The sequence below is a fragment of the Gamsiella multidivaricata genome (assembly GCF_025024155.1).
Source record: "Gamsiella multidivaricata strain RSA 2152 chromosome Unknown BC939scaffold_18, whole genome shotgun sequence".
NCBI classification, from domain to species: Eukaryota; Fungi; Mortierellomycota; class Mortierellomycetes; order Mortierellales; family Mortierellaceae; genus Gamsiella; species Gamsiella multidivaricata.
This window is the reverse complement of record NW_026251726.1, coordinates 113,980-135,036: the sequence shown is the minus strand read 5'-3', so window position 1 is coordinate 135,036 and position 21,057 is coordinate 113,980. Positions and strand designations below refer to the sequence as shown.

At 49.0% G+C, this 21,057-nt stretch overlaps 6 protein-coding genes across 6 annotated transcripts; 4 read left to right on the top strand and 2 right to left on the bottom strand.

The window, feature by feature from the left end:
- Nucleotides 1–1,738: 1,738 nt before the first annotated feature.
- Nucleotides 1,739–2,592, bottom strand: BC939DRAFT_475319 (uncharacterized protein; the record flags this gene model as incomplete). Its single annotated transcript, XM_051558488.1, has 2 exons — nucleotides 1,739–2,110; nucleotides 2,209–2,592. The coding sequence occupies 2 exons, from the start codon at nucleotides 2,590–2,592 to the stop codon at nucleotides 1,739–1,741; spliced, it is 756 nt and encodes a 251-aa protein (XP_051414274.1).
- Nucleotides 2,593–4,675: 2,083 nt separating this feature from the next.
- BC939DRAFT_394976 (histone deacetylase 3) lies at nucleotides 4,676–6,295 on the top strand (the record flags this gene model as incomplete). Its single annotated transcript, XM_051552196.1, has 4 exons — nucleotides 4,676–4,759; nucleotides 4,852–5,009; nucleotides 5,098–5,358; nucleotides 5,461–6,295. 4 exons carry the CDS (start codon nucleotides 4,676–4,678, stop codon nucleotides 6,293–6,295), a joined length of 1,338 nt encoding a protein of 445 aa, XP_051414273.1.
- A 737-nt stretch (nucleotides 6,296–7,032) lies between these two features.
- BC939DRAFT_378350 (ribosomal protein S7 domain-containing protein) lies at nucleotides 7,033–7,443 on the top strand (the record flags this gene model as incomplete). Its single annotated transcript, XM_051551714.1, has 1 exon — nucleotides 7,033–7,443. A coding segment is annotated over one exon (411 nt), but the record flags the coding sequence as incomplete, so codon positions are not given.
- Nucleotides 7,444–7,750: 307 nt separating this feature from the next.
- On the top strand, nucleotides 7,751–11,822 carry BC939DRAFT_527193 (uncharacterized protein). Its single transcript, XM_051561404.1, has 2 exons — nucleotides 7,751–8,764; nucleotides 8,871–11,822. Exons 1-2 carry the CDS (start codon nucleotides 7,852–7,854, stop codon nucleotides 11,714–11,716), a joined length of 3,759 nt encoding a protein of 1,252 aa, XP_051414271.1. The 5' UTR covers nucleotides 7,751–7,851; the 3' UTR covers nucleotides 11,717–11,822.
- Nucleotides 11,823–16,365: 4,543 nt separating this feature from the next.
- On the top strand, nucleotides 16,366–18,754 carry BC939DRAFT_89751 (uncharacterized protein). Its single transcript, XM_051561981.1, has one exon. It carries the CDS (start codon nucleotides 16,482–16,484, stop codon nucleotides 18,651–18,653), a length of 2,172 nt encoding a protein of 723 aa, XP_051414270.1. The 5' UTR covers nucleotides 16,366–16,481; the 3' UTR covers nucleotides 18,654–18,754.
- Nucleotides 18,699–20,970, bottom strand: BC939DRAFT_89703 (uncharacterized protein). The gene has a single exon (XM_051561980.1). The coding sequence runs from the start codon at nucleotides 20,860–20,862 to the stop codon at nucleotides 18,745–18,747; it is 2,118 nt and encodes a 705-aa protein (XP_051414269.1). The 5' UTR covers nucleotides 20,863–20,970; the 3' UTR covers nucleotides 18,699–18,744.
- Nucleotides 20,971–21,057: the final 87 nt, after the last annotated feature.

The following is a 21,057-nucleotide window of genomic DNA, read 5'->3' as shown; positions in this document are numbered from 1 at the left end:
TTTCTTCGCTCGAGACTGACTACAGATCCCTGGAGAACGAGCTCGAGAACTCCAAATTGCAGGTCGAACAATATGCCGAGGCTGTCAGCCATGCCGAGGAAGTCTCCCACAGCCAGGCAGAGACTTTCGAGGGCGAGAAGCACTCGTTGATTGAGGAAATCGACATGCTCCGCAACCAGCTCTCTCAAGAGTCGGCCAAGGTTACCGAGAAGGATGCTGCGATTAAGCGTATCGAGGAAGAGGTCAAGAAGCTCAAGGGAGAGTTAATCAAGAGCCAAGAAGAACACACGACCCTTTCTGCCAAGCACCAGGAACACGCCGCCGCCCTTTCCACCAAGGATTCCGATCTATCCGCCAAGGTTACTGAGCTCTCTACCGCCAACAAGAAGCTGTCTGCTACCGAGGCTGAGCTCACCAAGGCCCAGAGCGAGGTCAAGTCGTTGGAGACCAAGATTGTGGGTCTCCAGAGCACACATGCCGCCACTTTAAACACTCAACAGGAGCAGTTCGCCCACTTGACCAAGGAATTAGAGACCTCCAACGGCCAGATCGCCATCCTTGTTGAGAAGCAAAAGACCTTAAACGCCCGTATTGTCGAGCTGACTGAGCGCTCATCCGAGAACACCAAGGGCGCTGAGGAGCAGTTAGACGCTCTTCAGAAGCGCATTGAGGAGTTGCAACAGGAGGTCGCTGCTAAGGAGTCCAGCCATAAGGTCATCATCTCTGAGAAGGAAACCCTTGTCGCTGATTTGGCCGCGACCACCGCATCTAACGAGGCCATCAAGAAGGAGCATGCATTGCTGACCAAGGAGAAGGAGGAATATGCAGTTGCTATTGCCGCCAAGACTGCCAATTTGGAGTCCCTGCTCAAAGAGAAGGAGGCCTTGGTATCGGAAGCCGCCAAGAAAAACGAGACTGTCTCTGCACTTCAGAAGGAGAAGGATGCCTTGAACGCCGAGTTGCCTGCCACAATTGAATCCAAGAAGACGGTCGAGGCAGGTCAGACAACTCTTTCTGCCCGTGTCGCCGAATTGGAGAAGGAGTTGAGCGAGGCCCACAAGGTCAGCAACAGTAGCAACGGCACAAACGGAACGAGTAGCGCGAATGGTACGAATGGCACAGACGGTGGTAGTGCGCCCGAGGAGACTGAAAATGCCGAGGCGGCCGAGTCCGTTGAGGACGATAACAAGGAGGCAAATGGCGAGAAGAAGAAGAAGAAGAAGAAGAAGGCCAAGAAGTCTTCCGCCGCTGCCGTTACTGAGGAAGGGAAGAAGGACGAGGTTATTAACGTCCAGGAGAAGGACGGTGTTGCTGTCGCTACCTTCTAGGTTCAGTCATACAGCACCACCTTAGCCACCATTGCTTGAGAACCATGCAGCTTTCTTTTTTTTTTTGCATTCCATTCCTTTGCTTCATTTCCTTTGTTCCTATTTCCTTCTATCATCGTCTTTCTTTTCTTTTTTTCTTTTTCTTTTTTTTTGCTATTAGCCTCACTTGAAATAAAAATCCAAGAGACTCGTAGATAATCATTCATCTTCATGACGAAAGGAGACCAAAGGGATTTCCAGTGCCCGTTGTTTCGACTGGGTTTACGGCAAACAGTGCAGTAGCTGTGCAACGTTCAAAAGGGCTCACGCACACAAAGAGGGGGGGGGGGGGGAAAAGAAGCCGTTGCATTGCATTGCATTACAGGATGGGAAAACCGAAACGGTACTTTATTTCGTTTAGTGCACTACTCTCAATAGATAAACGGAATAAAGCGCCAGCGCTTGCTTGCGTAGACATCCCACTCCTTTCCAAAATGTTTGCTCAGCATGATCTCTTCGTTCTTGACACGTTCAACGAGTGCACGGGTCATGAGGCCGGTGAGGATGCCGGTGATCAAGATGCCGCCAGGGATACCCAGGAAGGATGGGGAGTTGTTTAGATCAAAAGGGAACCACTTACTCTGGCCGAGATAGGCCACTGAGACGTCCCAGAGACCCTGGTGAAGGAGTAGAAGGTAGGCGCCTGCACCGCACATGATCCCACCGCTGTAGGATGGATGACGGAGGAACGTATATGGACCGGTGCCGATCAGTCTGTGTCCTGAGCGGATCGACAAATGGAACTATCATTTCCGATAATAGATAAGATGTTAAGTGCGTATTGCTTTTCACATTGGCCATCCAAAACGTAATGGAAGAGGAAGGAAATGTGTAAACTCACTGTAAAGAAGCGATCCAATGCAATGAAGGACCACTTTCTAAGGACGGCCCCAAAGATCGACGTCCCAGCGGCAACCAAGTGCCAGGGTTTAAGCTCTTGCAGCTGTAGAATCGCGCTCAATAAATGTCTGTCCATGGGAGGGTTGGCCGCGGCAGCCAGACGTGGGCCATAGGTTATCAGGTACAAGTACAATGCGGTCTGAGTCGTAGTGACGGCGATGACGGCCATGGGAACACGGATAGTATCGATTTTATAGGGTCCGTTCTCCTCAATGACCTTGTCCTCTTTTTGACTGGGGACTGAGCGTGAGGGTTTCGGGGGCATGGCACCAACGTACGAGCCATAGGCTCCGGCAAGGAGACAGCCTACTTTGACATAAGACATGGTGCTTTGAAGGGGGTGAATGAGGAAGCGAAGTGAAGTGAAATGGGTTTGGTGGTAGAAGAAGAGAAAGATAAAAAAAAAAAAAAGTAGATTGCACATTATATTTGAACACTTTGTGCGCCGATGCTGACCCCGATTTCCTACCCGCCTCCATCTCGTGCAACACTACTCTCTTGGGATATCATTGGGATTGGTATTTTGTTGTACCGTTGTGCTGACTGCATGAAAGAAAGAAAACCCATTCACAAGAAGCTGTTTATTTATTGCTTTTGAAGGATCTAATGAAGACACTAGCGAAATGAGAGTTGGGAGACTGAACGCGACTTGGGTGCAAAATGTGGAGAATGGAAACAACAGGGAAGGGGGGGAGAAGAAACGCACAGTGACAGTCGGCCCTAGCCTTGGAGTCGCTGTCACTGCTACTGTCACCGCTGTCATCGATTTGTAGGAATCATGGAGACATCAGGAGGCACCTTGAACAACAACTCTCCACTTGTTTGCGAAAGAGAGATGAAGGCAAAGCAATTTCGTCTACCTTTGAGTCCCTTTGCTGATGCTATGTCCTCAAAAGTAGTCTAGGGTAAACTGCGTGAGAGCAAATACTTTAAAGGGTACGTCCATGTACTCTATGTATGCATCAATCGTCCTTTCTATTCGGCATGGGCGCTATCCAGGATATGAATGTTCGATTTCGCCCTCCATGCTGGCAGATCGATGAAGCAGGCATTGTTCATTACAGATCTACATCCTATTCGCCCTGTAAAATAATTGCCAACGCCTCTATAAGAGGCAATCATTGTCCAGCTACAGTATAAAAATCTCAAGGTGGCCTATTGATTGGGAGCATGTCGAAATCTATAGGGCAGTGCTGTGAAGAAAACTCGATGGCACACAAACGGGCTACTAGCGTTGTCTATGAGAGAAACGTCGTTCGAATGTCTTACAGCCCTACAACGCAAAATTATATTGCGAGCATGTTAGAATGATAGATGCATCAAATGGAATATAGAATACGGGACCGTTAGAACACCCTCATTTCACTTTGGAAAGCTCTGTAACATCGGTTCTGGATGTCGAGAGCTTGAAGATGGCTCCAGTGCCTGTTCACTGGAGGCGATAGTGGCGTTGGCGGCACTAGAACGAGGAGTAGCTTGGGGAAAAAAAAGATAGCGACAGCGACAGCAGTGCGTCCAGTTTTACAGTAAATGCAAAGGACCTTCATAAAAAAAGCATAAAAAGAACATTAGGCGTTCTCGAGCTTTATTCTCACAAGCAATATTACAGTTCTAGGTCAAGGGGGGTCCCTGAACTCTACGTTTGGGTCAGGTCCATTTAGACTTGGACCCAGCCAAACGTCTGTGCTACATATGCTTCCCCAACCATTTACTATATAAGCAACTGAAGTTTGCTGTGCTGTTCGAGCACGTTTAAAAGAGCCGCTTATTTACGTCTTCAATGTAAATATCTTGCAGTGATTGTAAGGCTGGATATCCGCTGGTTTCATGAAACCAGCAAGATTGGGGGCTTCGCGTTACCATGCCTTTTAGCGGCACTACGGTCTTCTAGCTGTGCTGTGAACTGTAGAACCTTTCGCTAAACTCCACTACTGCCCTCCTCGACGTTGGACAAGAAAAACATGTCCAGTTCCCGCTACCTCATACGTTCGTGATGTTAAACGATACTTTGGCAAAGGGAGAAATTGTTCAGCGCGCGATTCTGGAGCTGCTTCCGTCTTCTTGGATTTATTACCATTTGCTCGCGCGTTTAAGTTAGTGGACGGCCAATAAGATTTTATTCCAGATGTTGGGCCAAAAACGGAGGGAGACAAATAAATGAAACACACGCACAAAATTCACTTCGTTCATCATGCCTTGTCCTCTCATTCCCGTAATCCTACTCTGCTAAGTGAAGCATCCCCAACAGCGTCGGGCACCAGCACAACACTACCCTCAGGTGCCATCCATTGAAAACCTACTATTGAAACAAGCAAATGTCCAGAAGGACAGTTGTCAACTATGAGCCGGACTCTGCCACCTCCACCTTCTCCACGAGGTCCAACTCACTGCCGGCGACTCGAAGCACAATGGCAACGAAGCGCATAGGCAATCATTCGAATGACATCGTCGCATATTTTCACAGAGAGGAAGTCGGCAACTACCACTACGGGGTATGCAGTTTGTCGAACGCCGTTATTCAGGAGACGCCTTCCTTACCCGAATACTTTATCTAAAAGGACTTTGTATTAATAATCTGTAATAGGAGCGACATCCTATGAAACCGCATCGACTGACGTTGACCAACCACCTGGTGATCTCGTATGGCCTGAATCAAAAGTTGGACATGTTCGAGCCTCGCATAGCAACAGAGGAAGAGATTATGAGCTTCCACTCGGCAGATTACATCGACTTTCTCAAGAAGTATGTGATGGTTGTATCAGCAATTGATCCCAAGGTGTACAAACGAACAAAACTGACAAGTATGCTTTATCGCCTTCGACTCGTCTAGAGTGACACCGGAGAACATGAACAATTTCAGCAAGCTATTCAGTCGATACAACGTTGGAGACGACTGCCCTGTGTTTGACGGCATGTTCGACTTTTGTAAGATCTATTCAGGAGCAACCATCGACGCAGCACGCAAGCTGACCAACGGATCTGTGGATATAAGCATCAACTGGTCAGGAGGCCTTCACCATGCGAAACGAGTCGAGGCATCTGGCTTCTGCTATGTCAACGATATTGTCCTTGGGATCTTTGAGCTGTTGACGTGAGTACTCATATCTACACTGTTACTATCGCCAATTACTTGTAGTTCGTGGCGGTAACGTCGATCTAACTGAGAACATATATTCTTTCTAATACGCAACAGGCGATACCCTCGGGTATTGTATGTGGATATCGACATCCATCATGGAGACGGCGTTCAGGAGGCATTTTATACGACAGACCGGGTCATGACCGTTTCTTTCCACAAGTACAATGGCGACTTTTTCCCTGGAACAGGAGATATTGATGAAGTCGGAAGCGGTATCGGGAAACACTACTCATTGAATGTGCCCTTGAAGGATGGCATCGATGATGAGTCGTACATATACTTATTCAAGTCGGTCATGGAGGCGGTTATCAATTCTTTCAGGCCATCGGCGATCGTATTGCAGTGCGGGGCGGATTCGTTGGGGTGTGATCGATTGGGATGTTTCAACTTGTCCATCAAGGCGCATGGGGAGTGTGTCAGATTTATTAAGGACTTCAAGTTGCCGTTGCTGGTCCTCGGAGGAGGCGGATACACAATTCGCAACGTAGCTCGGTGCTGGGCGTATGAGACTTCTATCCTGGTCGATCATGAAGTCTCAAACGATCTTCCATACAATGAGTACATTGACTATTTCGCGCCTGATTATAAGCTCCACCCACATCTGTCGGGCAAGGTCGAGAACATGAACACACGCCAGTATATCAGAAATCTACGAATCAAAGTCCTGGAGCATTTGCGGTTCCTGAATGGTGCGCCAAGTGTTCAAATGCAGGAAATCCCACCGGATATCCAGGGGTTTCTGGAGATGAATGACGAGGAGGAAGCAGAATTGATGGCGGATTCTGCAAAGGGCAAGGAAGAGAAGGAAAAGCAGCGAGGGCGGGATCACACAAACGAGTATTATGACAACGAACAAGATGTTGACCTCGACATGGATATTGAGGGTTGAACGGCAAGCAGCTGTATTTTATTATCATTAATTACCATGCATAGACCTGCACTGTATTTTTACAAATCTCCGCTTCTTTTGTATGCGTCTGCTTCTTTGAATGCGAATTGAGTTCAAGGGTCGTTCGTGGACTGTTCCTGGACCAAACGCCAGGCGAGCGAGTATCAACATGTGGCTTGGTTTACCCCCCGGCAAAGCGCCTGGCTGCGACGAACGCAACCCAAAGGCGATCAATCAGCTCAGGACACATTCTTCTCCACTCTCGCCTCCTCCCACGGCAAAGACCTTTTTTGTATCCTTTCCTCCGCCCTCCTGTTCGATTGATTCCGGCCAAGGCAACGACACTCGCAATGCTCCGTAACTTTGCACGCCTGGGAGGCATGTCTACTGCTCAACGCTGGACACAGCAGGCACGGATTCCAGCAGCAGCAGCGGCCGCCTCAAGCAGGTGGTCGATCGCCTCGTTCCATATGGGCACCCATATTAACGCCATTACCGCCTCCTCCAATGCTGCTACATCACCCTCAACACCATTGCCACCACCCATGGCTACTTCGACTCAGAACAGTGGCGATAAGAAGACATCTTCAACGCCAGCAACTTCAACAGCACCAGGATTAGAGGCAACACCATCAGAGCAGCAGCAACCTGAGGAAGAGGAGAGGGAAGAGCGGGATGGATCTTCATTTGCCGAATTTGTCCCTGTCTCGGCTGAGCAAGTACGATCGTTGAACAACAACCCAATTTTGAAGCAATTGGTCAACACGATCATGAAGGACGGCAAGAAGGCACGCGCTGAGCGATTTGTGGCAGACGCCTTGTTGGAAATCAGGACCAGGACGCAGTCGGACCCTTATCTGGTGGTTCTGGATGCACTCGAGTTGGCGAGCCCAATTCTGAAGCTGACGGCGATCAAGAAGGGATCGAAGGTGCTGCAGGTCCCTAGTCCGATGACGGAGCGACAGAGGCGCAGAAAGGCGATTGTGTGGATCCTGGAGGCGAGCGACAAGCGCAGGGGCGAGAAGAAGTTCAAGGATCGACTGGCTAGCGAATTCTTGGCGGTTGTGAACGGAAACAGTGGAGCACTGGCGAAGAAGAATCAGTTGCATAAGATGGCGTTGGCCAACAGAGCCAATGCTTCGCTCAAGTACTAAGGAGACCTGGGGAGAGAGCGATTTTGTTGTTTTCAGTGCATGGAGGACGGCAATATTGGATGTTCATCGACGGACCTTTTTCTTATAGAATAAAAATACACAGCACACATTTGACATTTGTTTACCGTCCATAGCCCATTCTCCATATGGGGTATGGAACTGGCTGGGCTTTTGGTCTTGCCCTCTGCAACTGGACCTTGGACTAACTAACAGAACATCAAATCTATTTTTTCAGCTGCATCCGTTATTAACAAACCTTATTGTTATTTTTCGCACTTTTCCCTCCATTCGTTCATTCTCCAACCTTTCCTTGCATACACCTTTCTTTCATCTTTCCATCAACCACTCCCATCCGCCTTTTTTCTCATCCCGCAGGAGGCGCACTGCGAAAGAAACCAAGAGATGAGCCATATTCCTCGGCAGCAGCAACAGCAGCAGCCCCCCTCAAGGTCGTCCTCGCCCTTCACACTCTCCACATCTACAACGACCCCTACCTCGCCACGGACTCACACACGCACCCAACCCTACCACTCTGAACCCCTGCCACAGTCTCCGTCTCAGGCCCAATTCCACGTAGACGCCGCCGCCATGAATACCAGGGGTAGCATCCATGCCAACATCGGCGCCAGCACGAGAACTGTTGCCGATCTCCAAGATTTATCTTCCAGGACACAGCAGCCTGTATCTCCAAAACAATTGCGATCATCCTTTGAGACACCACCCTCGTACAGCCCTAGTCCAAGTCCCGTCACCAACCGCCTGAGCGACAGTCAACTGCAGATGAACGGTAACCGCAACGGAGCATCCGATCGCACACTCCTCCAGTTCAACACATCCGAGATCGAGCGCAGCTTCCAGGCCTTGCTCAAGAAGCAACCCGTCGCAACCGCTGGCCCCTCAGTCCTGATCTCCAAAACTCAGAGACAACGTCCGCCCAAGGATGTCAAACCCCGTCACTTTCTATCCCCGAGTCCTCACGCGCACATCCACCGGCCGCCGGGCAGGAAAACCAGCAATAGCACTCTCAGCAGCAGTCTGTCGCACTCGCCCGTCTTCGGATCACCTGCGTCTGAACATGCAAGGAACTGGATAAAGCACGTTGGACAGGATCTGCTCAGCGATTCGGAGAGCGAGCTGCGAGAGAGTGATCTTGATGCCTTTGAAGACAATCAGCAACAGCAATGGCAGATTGATTATGAGCATGAGGTTGCTGGTCAGGTTGAGCTCGAGACAGACGTAGCAACAGCGAGAAACTCAATGAACGCACCGGCGCCTTCTTTGAAAAGCAGACTACATCCCATGTTCATTATGGCAGGTAAGCAGCCCTTACGCCGGTTACTATCCAATTGGTCGTTTTAGCCTCGTTGGTTGCTGCTGCTGACCTTACATTACTTACTCTACTCGAATTACTGCCCGAATAGATCCGCTGGAGTCAAACGAGCACGGACAGAATTCAGGACGTGCTTCTCCCGCCTCCCGTCCATTTATTCGCAACAAGGACCAATACAACGTCCACCCGCTATCGCCTGTTCCGCCATCGCCCAACTCAGGGAACTCGACACCCAAGATGCCTCAATCACGGTCGCCAGAAATTAGACCGCAGGTCATGTTATATCCAGCAGATCTCCCGCTCCCACCACTCCCACCGCCCCCAACAACACTGCCCGACAAACCTCGTCCGCGTGTAAAAAAGCTCATTCGACATCCAGATCCGCCTAAGAAGGCACCCATGAGCAACCCTCCTTCGATCAAGCTGGCTTCTGCTGTGCTGGAAAAGAAGCCAGTGTCCTTGACGAACCCACCACGAAAATGTATTCACCACGGAAAGATTCTGCAGGTCATCAACACCTCAACAGTCAAGGATCGGTACCTGTTCTTGTTCAACGACATTATGTTAATCGCCAAGCATATGTCAGAGGGGCATCCGACGCTGGACAGTCGCTTTCAGGTTAAGGATGTCATTGAGCTCAAAAAAATCAGCCTCAGTCTGACGCGCGATAAATACGACCCAAAGAATGGCGAGGCAGGAGGGTTGGGCAACCGCAAGATCCCACCGATCTTGGCAGAGTTCATTCATACCTTTGATCAGAATCCAACGCGTGCTCTCAACACGTTTATCAACAAACGAGCTCTTCATCCGGATCCAGCCTCTGTTGCACATCTTTTGTTCAAAACACCGGAACTGTCTAAAACTCAGCTGGCACTCTTCCTTTCAAATCCGGCCAACAAACATGTCTACCGCTCTTTCTTAGATCAGTGTCAGTTCGCAGGAGTGCTTTTGGATGAGGCATTGCGGACGTTGCTAGGCAGACTCAGTCTTCCGGAAAGAACAAGCGGTACGCAGCGTACTGGGGGGTCTTCGGAGCGGACTGTCAACAGTGTGGACTATCTGTTGGAAGAGTTCACGAAACGATGGTATGAGGCCAATGTCAATGTCGTGGTCTTCGATGCGTCGATCGCACACAAACTGGTCATCGCCATGATTGTGCTCAATGCTCAGCTCCACAACAACGAAGGCGCCACTTTGGTCAAGGATAGAGAGGAGGTTGGAATCCTTGTTCGACCTCGAGTTAGCTCGCAGCCCTCTACTCCAACAATACCTTCAACTCCCGTCATGGAATCCACTCTCTCTGTCCCAACCTCGTCTTCACTTCAGCAATATTTGACAATGGATTTAGATGATCTGACGACTTTCCCAACGCCCACAAGGGAGTCCTTTGTCGAGATGTTTCAACTCCTGGATCAGCAGCGGATTGTACCAAGGGACACATTATACAACATCTTTTCGTCCATCAGTCATCAGCCACTGGATATCGATTTTGAAAAGCTGGATGACCATGCAACGAACCCTGACTCAGCTCCTGCTGTGGCGCGTAAGCTATGGCCTGTGATGATGTCCCCAGCAATTCTGCCTCCAAGACTGACGCTGAAGATTCCATCGGATCCTATCACCATTACGATCCCGGTATTAAACCCTCACTTTTCGATCCATCTTGGTGGAAGGGACTTGAAATGCGAACCATCTGTGCTGGAGTTTGGATCCCATCGCAGCCAGAGGTTCAGGATCACAGGATCGGTGCCAGGAAAGAAGACGTTGACGATTCATCCAAAGCTCGTTGCGGAGAAAGGAACACCGGAGCAGTTCTACGACCTTCAAAATCTGCCGACAAAGCATACGATCGCGATCGAGCGACAGTTTATGAGGCACACTTTCCAGATTTCATTGTTGAATGATCTCGGCACTAGAAGGCGCTACCTATTCGGAACATCGACTGCGGCAGAGAAGGACGAATGGGCTAGCGTGCTCACGGATTGTCTGCTGCAAGCCAAAGGACAGAACGCCGTGCGGTTGAATGAACACACTGGACTGGAGCAATCGATTGGACTGCAAATCTTGAAGGAGCTCCTGTTAGGAGTCGAGGGTTTAGATGAAGATGGGGTGGAGCCTTCACAGACGAATGGGCAGGCAGAGCCCGTACCTTTACCCATCCCAGTCGTTCCGCCACCGACTATGGGACTCGGAATTCCAATAGAAGGCCATGCTCTTCCAGGAAAAGCAGGGGTGTCACCACTTTCGGTAATCAGCACCAGTTCCGCGGCTTTGCCCTCGGCAGCTGGGCATCAGAGTCCGACTGTTGGAACAGGTGCTAGCACAGAGTGGCCGAGTTCACAGAATAATGTGGGACAGAGTTCTCCAAAGGACACATGGTTGTGCAAGATGCCGAAACCAGGATCCGCTGTTCCTGATCGGCATGGCTGGGAGCTGGTCAGACTAGTGGAGCAGAACAGTCTTATGGCGATTATGCTCGGATTTATGGGCGCATTGGGTCGTGATCGGTTGAGGCGAATGGAAGCGATCCGAAAGTCGATGGAGGAGGAAGCAAGACAAGCAGAAATGGAGGAAGACGAAGAAGAATATGAGCAGGATGAGGATGAGGATGAGGAGGAAGAGTATGAGGAAGAAGAGGAATATGAAATCCGTACAGAGGAAGTGGATGAGGACCAGGATGGATCTGGAGTGATACAGGCGGTCGAGATTAATGTCGAGCATGTTGCGGATATTCAGCAACAGGGTGCACATGGACCCGAAGCAGTGTCTGTAGGACAAGCGACTACTTTTGAAGCCCTACTCGAAACAGAGAAAGAGACACCTATTCTGGAGAGCTTAGAACGTGCCGACGACGATCAGGAGGAGGAAGGCGTGGTATCGGCTGTCTCTGGCCATGTACGCAAGATCAAAGGCGGAGAGATCTGGTGGACGCAGTAATAAAATATTGTTCTTGGACCAAGATAATATGAATCAAAAGACGCGACTTTTTTTTTTATGACAATGAAGTAACGATTATTCTGCGGATATTGCAACTTAGGCAGCTAAAAAAAAAAAAAAAAAAAAAAAAAAAAAAGACAATAAACTCGAATCCATATGCTGATCAACAGCAGTGCCATTGCCCTTGATATAATTCATGTGCACATTGTCCACCCTTTCAATTGTCAGGGGCACAGCCTTTTTCGATCCAGGTCCAGCTAATTCAAGTGTCAAGTGTGAACTGGGCGAAGCAGTTTTAGTCTAGAGACTACCTTGCACCTCTTCTCTCGTTTTTGCGGATCAGATAAAAAAATAAAAAATAAATAAGTAAAAACATAGGATCGGCTTCAAGGGTAAACGAACTTGACGCAAAGGAACATGGAGTGATATGGATAATGAAAACATTCCTAATTAGCTAGTTCGCCCGCAACAGAGAATAGCACACATGGTCTACGCATTGTGCAGCGGCAAATATGAGGCAGAAATATTAGCACAGCTGAATCTGTGATAAACAATGCTGCAATGCTGCTGTTTTTAGATGCTTCTTGCTTAATGTCACTTTGTCCCTTGATTATCCGTGTCCCTTTGCCATTCTATATAATCATGTTCATCCTCACATGGCAGTTGCTTAATGGATTGGAATAAAAAGTAAGAGGGTCTTGATTGTAGCTGTATGGATATGATGAAAGAGTGAGAGAAAGGAGATGGGGATGTTAGCTAGGTCAGGTAGACTATATCCGATCGAGCCATCTTGGTCTCGGAACCAGAGAATACCCACGCTGCTTTTCAATGCTCAAGAGGGCCAAGCAAATGGTCCGTGTTGGCTGAAATCGTAGTTTTGTCTAGAACAAGACGCCGTTGTCTTCGAGATGCAGCGGTGTCTAAAACAAAACGCTGTCATTTCAACCGTAGGGGATGTATTTCATCAAGAGTGACAATGCTGTCAACAACAAAGCCTTGAAGCCCTCCCGCCGCCAATGTCGTCTACAATAAAATGTCAGCGAGTTTTTTTTTTTTTCCTCTTTTGCACAAAGTCCTAACGTCGTCCAGTCTCCGGGCACTTGCCTGACATGTAGCCACTGCTACTGTTTTCTGCATTCTGTAGTACACAAAGTCCCTTCGCGTCTTAATGTTTCCCAGGACTTGTCTATCGTAGACTTACGGCGTGGCTAGGCTCTTGGCTAAGCTTTTGGCTAGTACAACGTGGCCTTGTATATTCTACACCATTACGTCTCCTACTTACTCGTACTACCACCGCAAACAAGAAATTTACAGCCAATGTCGGCAAAATAGGCACAGCACCGACACAGCCACAGACCTTTCCATGTGGTGTCACATCCTCAGGAGCTACATCCTCCGCTTCGTTTTTATCCACACTTACAAAGAGCGCGAAGAGAGAGGGAGAGAACAAGGATCTTCCAATTCTAGCACCAGAAATGGGCGCCTCTCCATCATTGTTCGTCCACATTTGTAGAAATGTACCAAAAAAATCTGACCCGCCAATCCGTCGCTGTGCCTAGATATGTGTTCGGAGGACTGGTATAGCATTTCCTGACGCCCATGCAGAGCCAAGGCCTTGTTACCATCATTCTTTCGTGGAGAGACCCGTTTCACCAAATACATCAAGACGGCCTGACACATGAAAATCACCATAATAATGTTTGAAGAAAAATAGCGAGGACACACCCTAGTCGATGACAAAAAGCCCTCAGGGGTGGTTCGCGGTGAAGATCGAATACAAAAAAATACGTGAAAAAGCGCGTCTGGCTCAGCCAATGGACCTGCTTTTACCACCACAACAGAACAGCAACAACGAAACCGGCTATCTGACGCACTCCTCATAGTCAATGAAGTCAATGAGTCGCGGCGAAGGTTCGATTATGATGAAGAATAAAAAGAAAGAAATGGGGTTTCCCAGAAAAAACAGCCCCTGGGCCCCTTCATTGCGAGTAGATGTGAATGTTGCACAGGTGCTCTCGGGGTTAAGATCTATGTGATGCCGTCGAGGCTGTGCATCGCCCGGGCCAGATATACGCGTCGATCACTATGTCCCTTCAATGCAGTGCGAGCACCAAGTGCAAACCCATTCATTATATTACTGACAAAGGCTTTTCTTGCTATTGTACATTTTCATCTTTTCATCGTTTGGTTCAATCCTCACTCTCCTCACTCTTTATTTCATTTTCACATTGACGTTTGCTGGTTCTACGCTGACTAAGGTGTGGGGTTCGAAGCGATACATACAAAGGAAAGTGGATTGGCTTGCCATCAGTCAGTCTTACTTGAGAAAGTAAAGACTGTGCAGGGTACACCGCGGGCAGGTTGCAAGCCATGGTACCCCAGAAAAAACCACAAGGGAAAAAAAGTTCGGCTTTTGACCTTCTTATTTTTTGGGGGGTGGGGAATTGTATTTTTCTTGTTCTTGTTCTTTTTTCTTTTTTTCTTTTCTTTTTTTCTTTTCTTTTTTTCTTTTTTTCTTTTTTCTTTTTTCTTTTTTTTAGAGAGGTGTAATAAAGCAAGAGCAGAAGCAAGAGCAGAAGCCGAGGCCTAAGCAAATGCCAGAGTCAGAGCAGTGATAGATGCGCAAGTCCAAGCAAAAGCAAAAGCAATAGCAAAGGCAGATGGAGAAGCAAAAGCAGATGTCGAAGCCAAAGCAAAAGCAACGCCGGAGCAGAAGCAAAAGCAAAAGTCCAAACAAAAGCAAAAGCGAAAACAAAAGCCAGAGCACAAGCAAGAGCAAAAGCGGAAGCTTAGGCAAATGCCAGAGTCGGAGCAGTGATAGATGCAAAAGTCCAAGCAAAAGCAAAAGCAAAAGCAAAAGCAAAAGTAAACAAAGGAAGAGAAGGGGAGAGAGAGAGAAAGCTAGAAGCAATAGAGACAAGGGAGCGCTGGGTGAGTGAGTGGGTGAGAGAGATACGAGAAGTGCAGGTGAACGAGACTGAGGTGAACAAGAGTGGAGAGAGCAGTGGGAGAGAGCAGTGGGAAAGAGCAGTGGGAGAGAGCAGTGGGAAAGAGCAGTGGGAGAGAGCAGTGGGAAAGAAGGGCAAGAGACAGCAGAAGTGAAGGACTGAGAGTGAAAGTGAGAGTAGCTGGAGCAGGGGTAAAGGTGGAAGAGGAGGAGGAGGAGGAGGAGGAGGAGGAGGAGGAGGAGGAGGAGGAAGAAGAGCTTACCTTGAAGACCAGGAAGAAGACCGGGGAGAAGATGAGGAAGAAAAGAGAGAAGAGAGAAGAGAGAAGAGAGAGAAAAAGAGGAGGGCTTCATATTCGGTCCTCGATAGACACTCCCTCCTCCACGACAGACGGCACACGTCATCGCTGCTGTCTGCAGCGAAGAGAGTGTCTTCGAGCAGCCTCCTATCGGTATAGTCTTTTCGGGACTTTCACATGAAAGAAAAAGAGATAGTGGGCGATAGACAGCACGGAGACAGTGGACAGAGAGACAAGCAAGGAAATGATGGTGGCAAAACCGGTGACCTATCGGGACATGAAATACACTTTGGTGGTAAGATAGCCTGGTCTTGACAGCAAAGGAGCAAAGAGAGGGAGAGAGGGAGAGAGGGAGCGAGGGAGTGAGGAAGTGAGGGAGTGAGGGAGTGAGGATGAGAGAATGGGAGGATGAGAGGATGAGAGGTCTCCTTTGATGAGCATGCAAGCATGGAATAGAAAGAAAACAATAGACAGAAAAGACATGGCAAAGGTAGTGCCACCACAAGAATGTCTCAGTCAGGACGTCTATCGAAGCAGCCAATGATGTAATGATGTACCTGGGAGTGTGCAAGGATATAGAGAGAGACAAAGACACAGGAACAAGCAGCAAGGAAAGAGAACGAGTGAGACAAGGAAGAAGCGGCTACGGCGACGATGGCCATACAGGTCACATACAGCAATACTATCTTCTTGCAGCAGTACGCGGGCAGACAATGGTCCCTAAAGACAATACACCGTGAGTATGTTGGACTCGGACCAAATTGTCTATTCCAACATAACCACTGCTGGCTGCATCCTCTCCAGCTTTTTTTTTTTTTTTTTTTTTTTTTTCTTATTTCATCAAGTGCTCACATACAGCTGTGCTGCATCCACTCCTTAAGAAAACCAGCCTGTTACAGACAACACCACCAAGTGAACACGCGTCTTAGCTGCGAATAGCAGCACTGGGAGTGGCAGAAAGGGCTGTCAGCAACGACACGCGCGTCCCTCTCCAAGGATTGTCCATGTTTATGCGCATACTCCACAGCACTTCATTTTTTCCTTATTCGTGTAACCGCCGCGAAAGAGAAATCTGCAGTCTCGGTAAAAATGGGCACAGTCCACAATTTTGATACACCCCCTAAAATCCTATTCGCTTTGTAGCAGTTGAGGGCTAAGTCCATAGGCAATCGTCGAAGGACGACAGGCTTGTTGCATCCGCATATTCGCCACCACATATGCCTCGTCTATGGCATGGTAGCAAATACGCTCTCAAATGTCGACTTTGGGTGTTCTGTATCGACATAGTGCAGCCGAACCTTGTGTGATCTGGCGCTGGGCCTGTTCCCTCGTATCAAGGGGCCCTCGCAGATTACCACCAATTAAAGTTAAAGCGCGCGCTCTCAAATGTCTGCGCCTAATCTCTTGTGATCTCTCCTTCCTTCAGCTCATTCTTCATTCCACTCTTCGCTCATCTTTCGTCATTGCAACATTGCCGCTCCATGGCAAGCACAAACCCATAGATCCCTGCTATAAGGACATGCAAGGTCCGCTTTCACCACGACCAATGTCGCTATCTTCTCTGCTAGACCACTTCTTCTCTCCCAAAAAGAATGCTTCCATCATATCCTCATACCCCGCAGCCGCCCTCGCTATCCCCGAAGTCCTCGAGGCCATATTTTCGTTCCTCAGTCGCCACCTCCTCCGCACTGTCGTTTGCCTGGTCTGCAGGGAATGGTTTCAAATCGCTAGACGTATTGCTCCCTATGAACTCCATTGGGCTTTCAACCTGACACGAAAGGAACACGAACGGGTCTTGAAAACTTTACCGACTACTGTGGCCCTGCTGCTCTCGCCTTACTCTGGCATTCGGGAACGGGTCATCAAGGATAACCTATCCATGGAGCATCGTGACGCTGCATGGGCTGAATTCGTCGCATCTATACGACTACTGCAGGGCTTGGACACTCAACTGCTGCGGGAGGTACATATCAGGAACTCACTAACAGACCAGAGATTCTTCTTTGAGCTGCGACCGAATCTTTCTCAAATATCGTTTCTAAAATTAACGGAGGTTGGCGATCGGCCGGACCGCGTTTTCTTGCACGGTATCCTCACGGCATGCCCTAGACTGGAGATGCTTTACATTGATACCTCTAATTTCGTCAAGCACCGTCCTCCAGTGAAGCAGTACATGGAATATGACCACAGTTATCACATAAAGGACCTGCCAGTATTGCCGTTACGAACCTTCGTCGTCCATGATCTTGTCCTTACTTCGAGATGCCTCGAGTCCCTTGTCGATGCTTCTCCACAACTCGTCGAGTTCAAGGTCGTGTGTGCTTGGAGAGTTCCTGTGTCCAAGATTGTTCCTTCTCAAGCGGATAATACTACTGTTGTAGACGATGACCAAATCGACGGCACCTTCCATGCTACATCCTTCGCTTCGCCGCCATTCATTCCAGTCGCGCCTGTGTTCTCTTATCTCCAATTCAACTATGCGAAACTCTTTCGTCGACTTTCACGATGCTGTCCACGATTAAAACGCCTTCACCTTTCAGTCTATGATCAGTGTTACACGCAGGACGACTTTGTCACGCTGCTCGATCAAGAATTCTCAGCGATGAATGAATGGTCCTTTGCGCAATGGGAACTGTCCTTAGTGTCAACTCGATTTTCCATCCCTCACTCAAAGATGGCCTCTACCTTCTTTGTGCCGATACCAAGTATAGACGAGAAACTCGCAAATCGGCTGACATCCTTGGAACTGCTACCAATCTTCAAGGGCTCAGAAATCCATGGCAACGAACTGCATCATATCCTGTGCAAGACCGTCCACCTCCGGCATCTCATCGCTCCCAATGTTCTCATCGACATATCACTCCTCGATGTTCATGGCGTCCTGTACCCTATCGACAGCGAATATTCTTGGGGAACTGGCAGAAATATCAACAACAACATTACCCTGACAACGTCTACTTTGACTGCCGAGGACAGCTTTATGAGCACTGACTCGAATCCGCCTTCATCCTCCGACGAGGCTCCTATGCGACCTTGTCGATCGACATGGGCCTGTCGTGACCTTCAGACATTACACATCTCTCTCAACGACGCATGTTTTACAGAAGGATCCGCGCCGGCGGGACGAATCGTGTTTGGGTATCTGAGCAGGATCTGCCCTAGACTTGTGGACCTGCAGCTGAACCGGCAGGTCAATGACCTGTCTTACTCTGCGGGATTATGTCTGCTGACGCGGCTGCACGATCTCGAAAGGCTGTCGGTCAGCTCAAAGAAACATACAGGGATCTGTAAGGAGAACTTGGAATGGATCAGACGATACCCGACTGTGCGCGAGAGACCCCAACCACCCATGACCATCCTTTCGCTCAAGTGGAGATCGCACGTGGCAGAAGCGAGCGGAAACAAATTAGCTTCAGGATCAGCAGAGGCATGGTCGATCTCAACAACTCGACAGAGCAACTACAGTGATATAGACTGGACATATCTGGGACTGGAGAGTGATCTAGAAGAGTGGGCAAAGGAAAGAGAGTCTGGGATATTGAATGGTGAACAGTGTTGGCCACAGCTCGAATTCTTTGGAATCGCAATTGAGAAGGAAGACACCAAGGAGTTTTGGGCAGCGGAGCGTTTCATACAGGAAATTCGTCCGCAAACTACCACCCGCTTCAACATCCGCTCGCCAAAAAAATGAAGTCGTCCACCATTTTTCTATGAAATTAAATCAGAAACCAGAATGAAGAGTGATCAAACGGTTTCTAGGTGGCCAGTTTATTATGAGCAACCTAATGCTCATAATTATAAAAGTTCGATTCCTTGAAGATAAACTCTACGTTCGGCCAGATCTCTTTAAGAAAGTGCTTCAGTTCAAACCCTCTTGTCACATTAGCACAGGTTAACTTGAAGTATTCCAGATGCGGCCAACAGCCGCCACTACCAGTAACGACTTCTTTGGATGTACCCCACAATGGACTCTGCTCTGATTCTTTGGCCCACTTTTTCACATCCGCCAGTAGACCCAATTTACTCAAATCCACCTCTTTGTCATCTGCATTCCTGTAAGCAGGTATCTCTGAAGGCGACAGCGATAAAGGGGACTGCACATAACTGTATGATCCGTTGCTGGTATAACGATGCCGCATCCAGGCTAGCTCTTTGGACTCCAAGTTCGAAAGAGTCTTCGCTGTCAGCACCAACCTCTCCAGGTCCTGCAAACGAGATAGGAAGCAGAATCCAGAATTGTAGGACATATTCGAGCTCCATCTCCGGATGTGAACGTCCCGCAATCGTGGACAGCACTTGCTCAGGTACCCGAACACAATCAGACTGTTGACCTCGAGATGCGCCCAACCACTCTTATACGCGATATCCCAGTCATTGTCGAATGTCGTATGCAAGGTCTTGAGCCCGCGACAAGCCCAGATTGCCTGTCTTTCCTGCCTCCTATTCTGTCCTGTATCCTTGGGGGCCCCACATAGTCGCTCCTTCTCTAGTACGCGGTTCACATCCAGCTTCTCGATCTCAATTACAACATTAGTGGCGATCAAATGCTGTAAAAGAGGCGCTTGACATAAAAACTGGTGTAGTACGCCTCCAGACTGAATTGCGCTGATTCCGTCCCTTGAATTCAAGCGAGGGGTCTTCGTCAGCTCTAGCCGCGTCAATCTGTTATGGTGTGCTCTTACTAGCGGATCGTCTGAGCGTAGGAGCGCCCCCAAAGCCCCGTCTGGGTGCGGCCTGTGCGACAATGATGACTGTAGCTGCTCTGCGTTCAACCTATCCATTTGCGAGATCTCAATCTCCTGATCCGAAAATGACCACTCGTTCAGCACCGGCGAGGGATGATTTAGAAGCAAGCCGAGCTCCTCGTCTGATAGTCGCTCGCCTGTAATCGATAAATGGAAGCACCTCAGTTGGAAACAGGTAGCGGCGACCAGCTTCAGAAACACTGATCGATTGAACCGGGGCAGTAATCGGGTGCTTTCCACGCTCCCGTGCTCTTCGTACAGGGGTGGCATCGGGATCCCTTGGAAAATTCGGAGCTCCGTCAGGTTGGGACATGCTACGACCATCGACTCGATTGTCTCTGGGGTAAGCAGCATATGCTGCAGCACAAGGATTTTCATTCGGGAGTGGATGCACACAGGCTTGAATGGGTGGATCCGCTCCCTATCGCGCATGACGTCCACGTTAACACGATACGGCCAAAAATAATTGGTCAGAGCGTAGAGCTCCTCCAAATTCGGACAGGCCTCGAGGATAGGAAACAAAAGGATGCGATCAGGCCGCGCCATAGTCTTCAGTCGGATTGTCTTGAGGATCGAAAATCGAGGAAGAAGTGGTAATAGTGGCGCGAGATACGCCACCTCCGTAAAATCGTATGACAACTCCAAACTTTCCAGCGGATGAAGACGGCGCAGACCCACGCTTTGATGCTGATCGCCCTTGTCGCTCCCTTTACTGCTTACAGTCCGATCTTGCTCTCCTAAACAGCTCTCGAGTTGGCACAGAAACACCTGCCAGATACGCAGTGCCTCCTTCTTCGAGGGATAGAGTTTCATCTCTGTATAGCTGTTGTTCCGTCTGGGCGCGGCGCTGAGGGCACGGACAGTGCTCAGTCTCTCGAGGACGCGTTGATAATTGGTCGCACTAATACTGATGCTCCAAAATAATGGTATAGGGAGCTGGATGTCGCGGCAAATGGCGAGCCATTGCTTACAGACGAAGCGTGCGATGGTACGGCGCTTGTAGGGGTTCAGGAAGGACAGGACGCGCTCCAGGACCTCGGGGATAATGAACACGGCGGGCGTTGTTGTGTTAACAGCAGTCGAAGTCGGACCTGGAGGCGTGGCGAGAGTCAGAACCTTGGTTTTTGCATGAAGAGCATCCCATAAATGCGCCATTTGTGATAAGGTCCGTAGAGGAAATAAAGGGAGAAAGGGCGCAGACACAGCTCCAGAGTGGGGAAGAGTTGAATGAGAATGTCGAGAATGAGATTAGCGCAACGTTGATGAGAACCTGAATCATAGTCCACTGCGCGCGCTCAATTTATTATTGCATGAGAGCACAATGCTGCTCAGCCCAACATTTATCGCTTT